The sequence below is a fragment of the Ciona intestinalis genome, unplaced genomic scaffold, assembly GCF_000224145.3.
Source record: "Ciona intestinalis unplaced genomic scaffold, KH HT000062.2, whole genome shotgun sequence".
In the NCBI taxonomy this organism is placed as follows: domain Eukaryota; kingdom Metazoa; phylum Chordata; class Ascidiacea; order Phlebobranchia; family Cionidae; genus Ciona; species Ciona intestinalis.
The window spans coordinates 472,329-482,918 of NW_004190384.2; the positions used below are offsets into that span (position 1 = coordinate 472,329).

The 10,590-nt window shown below is 35.4% G+C and overlaps 1 protein-coding gene across 1 annotated transcript; it reads left to right on the top strand.

Moving 5' to 3' along the window:
• Nucleotides 1-1,536: 1,536 nt before the first annotated feature.
• Nucleotides 1,537-10,332, top strand: LOC108950221. Its single transcript, XM_026838154.1, has 6 exons — nucleotides 1,537-2,322; nucleotides 6,946-7,083; nucleotides 7,481-7,593; nucleotides 7,931-8,017; nucleotides 8,098-8,192; nucleotides 9,455-10,332. The coding sequence occupies exons 1-6, from the start codon at nucleotides 2,203-2,205 to the stop codon at nucleotides 9,850-9,852; spliced, it is 951 nt and encodes a 316-aa protein (XP_026693955.1). The 5' UTR covers nucleotides 1,537-2,202; the 3' UTR covers nucleotides 9,853-10,332.
• The last annotated feature ends 258 nt before the right edge of the window (nucleotides 10,333-10,590 follow it).

Here is a 10,590-nt window from a genome sequence, read left to right on the forward strand (position 1 = left end):
CACATGCTTATCCTGCAGCGACATTTCCTTCTAAAGAGGAAATCTTTATTTTCGTATCCTGGTCATCAGAAGATATAAATTGAGACGACGTGAGGCATAATGAACACATACCAACCTACCAACTGTACAAGGTAAGCTTATGCTGTTGATGAATTATAAACTATTTGTTGTAACATATATGTTGTATATTCAGATGAATACGAAGGCTTTGTTGTGTTTGCTCGTCGTCTGCATGCTGCTGGTTGACGTCAGCGAGTCGTTTTATTATTTTAACAGAAGACGTTTATATTACTGGGGTAGAAGGTAAGCACGTATTATAATTTTGGTCGTAAATCAACTAATTTCAAGTTGCATTTAGTCATTTAGTTGTTATAATAATAATATTAACAAAATAAGCCGACAGCATCGTTTATATTTCATTAGACGCTGGATATACAACATCCCCCAAAACGAAGCAGGACATCACCGTGCAGGTAAAATATTATATTTATGAGTAAGTTAAACTCGTTGTTGGCTGTATATTATTGTCAAACGAATCTTATTTATTGAGTGTTGGAGCAAAGACAATTCGTTCAACCATTGTAAACCACTGGGTTGAAGTAAATTGCCGTTTAGTGTTGTCGCGCACACGGCCACATGGTGGCAGGGTTAAATCTCAATTAGAGGGCGGCTTGCCTCTGAAATGTTTCGAAGGATTGACGCTACTAACATTGTGCAATGCCGAGTTGCCATACTTGGTAAACCAGCAGCTGGCTCGATAAGTGTATGAAACAGAACACACGTGTTATGACCATTGTCGTTTTCCAGTCACACGAAGATAAAAATGACTTTCATCCATTTTAATTTTCAGGTCATTTAAACGATGAGCCAAATAATGATATAAGGATGGAAATGAATGATTTTGAAGATATCGAAGCAGAGTAGAAACTACATGTCGTTGTTAAGGCAATATTTGAATTCGTAAAGCAAAAATAAACGTATTAAGCAGATTTACACACGCGTTATATATATGGAATATATGGTAATATTTTATACACCGGTTAATTTATAGCCCCAGTAAATAAGCTTTTTTTTCATCTGACCCCACAGTATTATGTAGCGAAAAAGATTTAAAAAGTTTGGAAAATATTTCTTATCGCAAATATTCCACAAGAGGCGTTGGCGAGCTGTTTTAAAATTAAAAACCTTTAAATTGATTCTTTGACGCAGCATCAGTGCATAAGGTTGAAGATACGGTTTATGTAGATAGCTTTGTATTTGTAAAGTATAGTAGGGTGGGGAAAGTTGGGACACTTTTAGCACATAATATCCAAATATTCTGATCGTGTTTTAAACCAATTACAACGGTATATGGGAGCCGTGAAGATGTGAATTTATTATTTTTGTAATGTTCTTTGTTTTCTACCAAATGGGACGAGAAAATAAAAGAAAATGTGTTTCATCTTCCTCTACTCTAATATATAATTGGTTTTAAAGTCTGAAATCGTCCGCCTTTAGTTATTTAGACGTTCATTTATACGGCATTAATTTAGATCCCAGGTGTTAGGGAACGATCCGGCTTATTGGAGATAAAGCTGTGGTAATCTGGTCTCAAATCAGAAAGAAAATAAAGGCGATCAATGCATGCGAGAAAAACGCGCGGGTATAATGATGTTGCTCGGCAAGGGAGCGCAATTAGTTTGGTGACAGCCGTATACGGCTCAGCCTTTCCAACCGTAAAATAATCTAATACCTGGACAGGGAAGAAAATTAGAAAGGACTGGTTAAAAATGAAAGCAAATGTGATAACATGTTGTTGTATGCAAACTAAACTTAAAGTTTTTCACAAAATGTTGGTAAATGCCTGTTAAACCGCAGAAAAAGAAAGTTAACCTTATGAGTTTTAAGCAGATGGTAAAAGAGAGAGTTGCAATCAACATTTTGTTGGGGGTGGATAAGAGAAAGCTTAGTAGGGTATTCTGTACGTTGTTAGTGGTATATACAAATCAATGGCTGGAGATTTCTACGGCTTTTTATGTTGTATTTACGGTCTGAAAATGGCATGTGTGCTTGTGTTTGCTTGGGACATTTCAGTATAGCCTTGAATTTAAAAGGAAATAAAGAAATCTATTTTAGGTTTCGATCCGAAGAATTGATTTAGTTTGTTTTTAATCTTTGAATGAAATTCCATGCAGCTCTTGTTGTATTAGATAAGCAGGTACAATGTTTCGTACATGTGGGGGCCTAGGGTTGGTTTGCGCTGCTATGCTAGCTATTGGGACTCTCGCAGCCACCTTACCGAAAGAAAACGAACGTTTTGAAAATACAAACAAGAACATACGGGTAAATACTATTGTAAAGTGAGGTAAGATGGGACACCGTTTCATTCTATTACTCGTCCCGTTTGGTTGTAAACAAGGAACAAAATAATATAACCGCATATTCACGACCTCAAACGTTGTTAGAAAAGCACGATAAAAATATGGATATTATGTGTTAACGATATCCCGTCTTACCCCTCAGTACTACATGTCTTTCTGTCACGATAAAATCCGTTTCTTTGATAAAGAATTCAATATTACGTCTTATCTATGATGTTGTTCATACATTATAGTCATTACTTTATGCGGAATATTAAGAGATATAATTCAAACACATGTTATATTATTAGTGGACTGTAAGATGTTGTTGTATTGATTATGTTTTACATTAGCAGAAACATGTTATATCACATTGAAATATAATGACATTATTTAGATTATTATTTAACGCATTAAATAAAGATCGAACACCTGTATAAAATCTGACTGTTTTTCTGTCTTAATTTTTTCATTCTGTTGGCAATAAACAAATAATAAATTTACAGAATTATATAACCGCATCCTCACGACTCCAAAAGAACGTTGTCGTTAAGTTTAGAAAATGTAAGGATCTGGTGTTACGAAATCATAACAGACAAATATCGTAGGTCTCTTGTTTAAATAAATCTAATTGGACGAACTTGTGTTTTTGTCTGTTACATATTTTCGTAACACCAGATCCTTACTGTATTTTACACAAGAATTGTTCAACTCTATGAGCACCAGATCAGGGTCATATTCACGAAATTTAATACGGTTATTTAGAAAATGCGGGATTTAGATCCTAACATTATCCCATTTTAACCACAATGTTATAAATATTTTATAATGTGTCATATTAGTTGTACTTCATTCGTAAAAGATAAATTAAAGGTAAAATGCTTAAGTATTATCATATACACATTTCCTTAAGGTAAAAACTTATGATAAGCGAAACTTAAATTAGTGCATAATATTTTCAATGCCATATTTGCGGCCCTGTGGGTCAACACGGGAAACTCCCTTAAATTCAATAATTTCAGTTCAATATTCTTTATTTATCAATATGGGACGAGAAAAAATACGAAAACATGTTCCATCTTGCCCCTCTACTGAAAATATACTCAATAGTCTAATCTCTTGACTTCAGAATGCAGAAAATAAATAGACTTCGAAACAAAGTAAATTTCTTAATAGTTGATAAAAATAAATGACATGTACAATCCTATTGTGCAAGCAAGGGATATATTTTATAGACAATATCGATATAAATGTTTCAAACTTTTACGCGATAGATTTGTTCATTCATTAGAAAGGCATCTATAACGAATACAACTTAATCTAGCGTTAATTCTTCTTTATTTAATTATTTTAAAAATCAATTCTAATAATTGCTTAATGCACCATTGCCATCCATGGGTCATTACCTCGTGAGCATATTTTTTACTATTGGAATCGATTTTGCCCGGGAAGAAATAATGAGATTACGGGAAGTTGGAATCTTATGTGATATCTTAGTGGTGGAACGGAATATACGATGGATTCAAAATCAACGCATTTGTAAAAAAAACAGTTACTTTACCTTGGCTGAATACTTTTGGTATAAAGATACATACGATAAATTTTATTTATCTCCTCGTATATAGTAGGACAGATCCGATTTAGAATAACAACGACGAGAAGGGAGTTAGCAGCAATACGATGGTCGGTTAAACACACTACTGGGAAAAACTACTCAAGAATGACTTTCAATTAAAAGCGTGGCTGCTAAACTAACAATAAAATATAAAACTTATAATCTATAAATTAAATGTTCTTTAAAAAATTATGAATTTGTTAGATATGTCTTATCTTTTAGGGTAGAAATTTGTTCCGAAAATGTAGTTATAAAGAAAACCAAAATTTTAAGTTAGCAAAAGTCCGACCAGTTTTTTTTTCATTAAAGAATCTATAGGACTTCTACAAATGTAGGCAGTCGTTAAAAATGGGAAATTTCAAAATTCTATAGAGCTGCAAATATTCTAAACCTCTTCCGGTTTATTTTAGCTTTGAGTATTGCGCTTAATCGCCCGACCGCGCGAGAACCTATTATGACGTAAACACAGGGGCGCTTATTGTCCCCAGCTAAGTGGCTTACACTATGAACACGCGTAGCAAGGAACGCCGCTCTGAATAATGCAAAGAACAATGAAAAATTAACGCTGGCCACTGCAGCCCATGCAAGAGAAAGCCAGTTGATCGAAGAGTGGCCTCACTAAAACCCCCGCGAGACATACCACTGCCATTGATGCGTTTCCCCTTGAATTTCATGACATTGTAATAACATACTTGCGCGGACAGTTTAGCCAAAGCAACACATTACGGTAATTATTGCATAAATTAGTCTCTTCTTGCAATTTTGTTGTATCTTGTCACTGCAGTTGGGACTAAACGGAATCAGATAAAAGATAAATGAGATTTAAAGTTGTGCTCGTTGCTCCTTTAATAAATGATAAGACACTAATAACTTCAAAATCATGTTTGTGGGTTTTAGACACGCTATGATAGGTATTTGAAAATGCCTCATTAATTGAATGAATAAATGTAACTTAAATATCTTCGCACGGCGGGGCAAAGACAATCTTTATAAACCAGGTGTTCTGTTTCATACACCTCGTGCCCGCTCCCAAGTTACTGCATGCATGTTACTTGTGTGTGCTTATCCTGGATTGGAAACAAGTTACTTTCTTGTTCATGTTTTAAGTAGCAGCCAATTGTCGGCTTGTTTCTCTGCTTGTAATATCGATCTTTTGCTTCTTTGAATCAGCAGATTATCGACGTTTTAGCGTCACACCGTTTCATGCGGTGAACACTCACACTTATATAGCTCGACTGTTTCAATCTTTGTAAATATTACTTCATGCCCTTTCAAACGCATTTCAATTTATTTTCCGCAAGTCGTCTTATGCCTAAGCTGCAGCATTACAAGAACGGATGTTTAGATAAAATCAATTTGAAAAATCTAATCTCGGTCTAAAGCTTCTTACAAACAATCTTGAAACACAATCGTCTTACAAATGCAAACGCTTGAAATCGTAATCTATTGGTCGATCTATTGGATCGTGGTTTTAATTCATCTGTTCAAATATAAGATGCGGAATCGCATAAGCCGACATGTTGAGATTCAAATACACCTGAAAACCATTAGTAATATTTGTAAATGAACGAATGAATATTGTTTTCTACTTGCGTGGTTGGACAACGACAGTTATAACACGGGTGTTTTGTTCATGCACCTTGTGTCCGCTTCAAGTAACCACGTATGTATAACTTTGTAAGTTATTATTTTTTTAAGTCTTTATATTTTTTATATTTCGATTCTCATTATAATATCACAAGACAGCAATACGTTCGTGGCATATTAGCTTGACATTCGTTTTAATGATAATATAACTAAGCTTCCAATGTCATGCACATAACCATGTGTTGGTGATATATGTTTCAAGCACATGTTGTTGTCAGTAAAGCAAGTCTTTCAAAGAACTTTTCATTTACTTTATTCATGACCCAGTGACTCATAAATAATAGAACACTTCTACGTTGTTCAAAGTGTCGGTTCCGGTTATAAATTAGCTCATTATGTTCAGTTCGTCTTGTGTGATATGTTGACTTTGGGAAAGTTTACTAGAATTAGAATATTTAATTCGGAAACTTTCATTTCTTATCATGTACATTCATCGTTGTTGTTCGATACTTGTCTCCCCTCCTTTTCGAGATAAATCAACTTTGACAGGTGTAGCCCGTTGCAAATGGCGACTTAATTAGCCACGCCGTGAAGTGACGAACGGCTGATTAATCTTCTTCGCGCAAATGGGCGACGAGACACCAAACCTCTCAAAACTACTCACACACCAGAAGCTTCTGTCTTTGATAATAACTTCAATAATTCATCCGTTCGATTACAGCCGGTGCTAACGGTAGTGTTGCACTTGAAATGTCACGCGATAAACTTCCCATCTCTTCACCGCATCATCATATCTTGATCTGTAGAAAGTACCGGCGTTGCTTGGCGAAGACTGATGCAAGGCTGTCAGATGATATCTCAACATGTGCTGCTTATAAACAACCGTGTATGACATCAAGCCATGGTTCATGCATGAGTGTCAATATATTCATTAACACAAAGTAAACCAGGGTCATATGTATGTTACCTAAAATATTAAAAAGAGTTAGATATTTTTTATGGTCTGACATGTCTAACTGTTCACACATTCTTGCATTTCCTACCGTCAAGTTTATGTTTGCGTGCCGACGCTTTCGGTATTCTGTGAATGGTTTATACAAAAAATAGAGGATGAAACGTTACAAATAAAATCGTGCTGATTGCTAAACCACGGCCTACTAGAGATATCTCTTTTATAGGCCGTGGCTATAAACCTATTATACATTATAAGTTAAATGCATTAGGACACATTTAAATCACAGCACATATTGAGAAGGAGCGTGCTTTCACTCTGTTTCTCGTTCAATGTACCAGTACACAATTGTAAAAACACGCCTTGGAAAAATAGAAATTAGGTGCAAATGTATCCATCTTACCGCACCGTACTATATGTTAAAAATGTAACGTTGAATTGTCTTAACACAGAGGTTTCCGAATCCCTCCCTGACACCAAAGTTTCAACGCAAGACAAGGGACCTCGGTGGTTCTACAGGACCTCTTCAACAAGGCGGAAGATTACCTTGGCTTGGAGGAAGAAAGACTGCAGTTATTAGTTCGTCTCGTGTAAGTATATTAGCTGTTTCGGCAAATCAATGAATTAAGTCCTCTGCCTCATCGCCTGGCGGAGAAAAAATGTTATAACAGAGCGGGTGTTCTGTTTTATACACCCTATATGTGCGCTTACGTGTTACCATGTTTGTAATTTTGTTGGTGCATATATTTCTTGTTTAGCTGACAATTTAGACAACTCATAACGACCACTGCTTTGGAACAATTACCTTTAAACGTCTTGCCCACACAAACGCAGCGACGAGCCTTGAACCAGTAACCTTTAGGTTATAAGCAAGCTCGTACAATGAATATATACTTTAATCAGAATATTTGTTAATCAATTCACATCAGTCTAAACCTTATTTACTTAAGTTTTTAAAATTATGGCTTTAATTGTGTCTTCAACCAGAATCGTCCAGAGACAAACACGAAAGAATTCGTTTACACTTTTAAATATTCTGGAGAAAATTTTGTTCTGAATGGAAATGTTTCAATACGTCATCGTGAAGTTAATACTTTCAGGTTTGCGTTTTTACTTTTCAGCGCAAAAGTTTATGTTGTGTTTGTGTGTATGTTCATTGTGTGATAGTAGACTTCACATGCAATATTAAATATAGCAATATTTATAGTAGGGTGGGGTAAGATGGGACTAGAATTGATCTCCCTTATCGTACTATTTGTAATAGGTTAACGGCTCCAAAATATCGTTGTTTATTGTTTATAAAATACGATCAGGAAATATGGGTTTTGTTTTCCATCTTACCCCATCGTTTGTTGGCAATATGTTGTAATGTGAATAAGTGTTATAACGAACTCGTAAATACGACACAGTAAACGCATTTAAACAAACTTGTCACAGAGTTCTTTTCATCTACGTACTTCGTGGGGAAGGAAACGCATCTGCTGAACTTGTAAGACAAGACTCGCCAACTATCGATAGTTCAAGGTAAAAATATATAAAGGTAACTTATTTATCCTCGCGTGGCTGAACACGATAGTCGTTATAATACGGGTGTTTTGTTTCAGATACGTGAAAGAAAAGCGCCCGAAAAGTTGTCACATGGGAAGAAGTGAGAACAGAACGGTTGAAATAAGCAGACCAAAGTGTGGGAAATACCCAAGTAAGAATAAATCGAACAGATAATAAGCTGTGAATCTAACCCTAATCCTCTGCTTATTAAGTTGGACGATTTTCGTAACGAAATAACATTCAGGGTCAAGTACCACGTAATTAACAAAACCAACAAGTCTCAACGAATAGCTTACTTAGAGAAATGTATTTCGCCTAAAATCGTATCAAAATTTTTATTTAAATATAATTCTATATAACGCCATTTTTGATTCTCCAAGACTTGGTTTTACATCAAATTAAAAAGGCAAAAAGAGGGCAATCGACAGTCGTTAAACACGTTGCGGGTGAAACTTGATTATAAGAATATAACTTTTATCTTAGCACTAATAAACCACAACCTAGCAGTTTAAAACAGATTAAAATTGTTCATTTACCAGTTAACGAAGAAAATTCAATAAAACTTCTAAATTAAGAAAGTTGTGCAATCTTTATATTTTCACGAATCTAGTTTGTGACGAAGTGGATGTTAGCATCGATAGATCTTTATACTTTGTGGTTGTAACCACGCGTTGTAAAGAATGCGAACCACGCACGTCATTAGCAGCTTGAAAGAACAGAATTTAATAAAATTAGAACGTAGATAATTAAATTTTCCGAGCTAAAGCTGTCCACCAGTTCCAAATAATGTTAATTCCCTTGTAATTTATTTTCAGATTTACAAAATTAAGCGAACCCGAGGCAAAATATATTTGTGCGTAATATTCTATAATTGTTGAATAAGTTTCAATATCATGTGTTTTAACATTTAAATGAGAATTGAGTAATTAATAAACGACATCAACCGATCGTCTTTTCAAGTGCAAATATTACTTGTGGGATTAGGATCTGCCTAATGTTTCTTGCGTTGTCCATGAAGCCAATCATCTAATTGCGCACAACCCGGCAGATTCCTGGCGTAGCAGCTTCACGAAAATCTATACCGTACGAAGTAAGGGCAACGGTAGAGCATAAATGATGCCAGCTTGCCGCAAAGTAGGGGAATTACGATTCTTGCAAACTGTTCTGACCGGAGTTTTTTCTCTAGTTACTTTTTGTGACAATGATATTTACAGTCAATCAATAATGAGTTGAAATTGAGACGCAGGGTGACACATTAACGTAAATGAATGAATCGAACTAATTTAATTCTCGTGTGGCGGAGTTACAATGGTAGTTATAACATGGATGTTTTGTTTCATACACCCTTAAAAGTTACCATGTATGTAACTTTGTGGGTGATTTTTTAAATCTTACAAAACTTTTTTTTCACAGGACAACATCAGCGACAATACTCAGCATCGAAGCGCATAAACACGCGACGAACACAACGTACAGATCAAAGTTTTGTTTCAAACAACAATATATCTCCATTGCTCCCCGCCAAGTTTCATGGACAAAAGTCTCTAGCGACATCTTTCGACCCGACCATATCCAGAATGAGTTATCGTCAAACTCCACTAAGAAACAGATACCGATCTCCTAGATCTTATAGAAGACGTTGTGTCATAAACGCAAGACGGTTTTCACAGTCATGGTTGTGCTTAAACCCTCCCAACCCGCCATGTTTCCTCATCATAGTCCAAGGTAGCGATTATAAAATCACGGAAAAAATTTGCCCGAAGAGATTGCCTTACCCGAAACAAAGCTCTATGTCGAAACTACTGAGTTGATTAAGGTTGCTTGAATGACGAGCAGTTATGTTTTAATGTGAAGGCAAGAAGGGAATAAGGCTTGCCGCAAGTTATACTTCCACCACTATTTGCAAAGCCGAGTATTTTATTCATCGTGTGCAATGTTATACCTTGTCATAATTTAGAGTAATTGATGTATAGTACTGTGGGCTAAGATGAATACCGTGAGTACCTAAATTCAATAATGTGTTTTTAACAATTAACAACGTTCGAGTCGCGGGTCTATGATTATAACACTCTAAAAACATTCTTTGAATACCTTTTGCAACGAAACAATAGAATGTATCATCTTACCACACCCTACTATAGACAACCATAAGTGACCACTGGGTTGAAGCAACTATTTCTTGCCCAAAGACACGACATATATGCCCTTAATACGGTGTGTGTTCTACTGTTTGATTTTGCGTATATAACACGACATAATTCTACGAATTAATTAAAATTGTTGTTGCTTTATTGTTTGAATATTTTTTATTGCACATTAATGAATGAGTTTAACTTATTTATCCTCGCGTTGTAGGGGAACAACCACCGTTATACCAGTGATGGTTCCACCGCATATACAACGCTGAGTGCAATTCATTTAAAATGTGTTTTATTAAATATACTGACATAACATACACTGTAAGATCGCAAAATAAACGAAGTCCTTATACTCGATTACATCACTGCAAGCGCAGTCTATTTGATTAATTAAACGTCGTTTTATCTCGA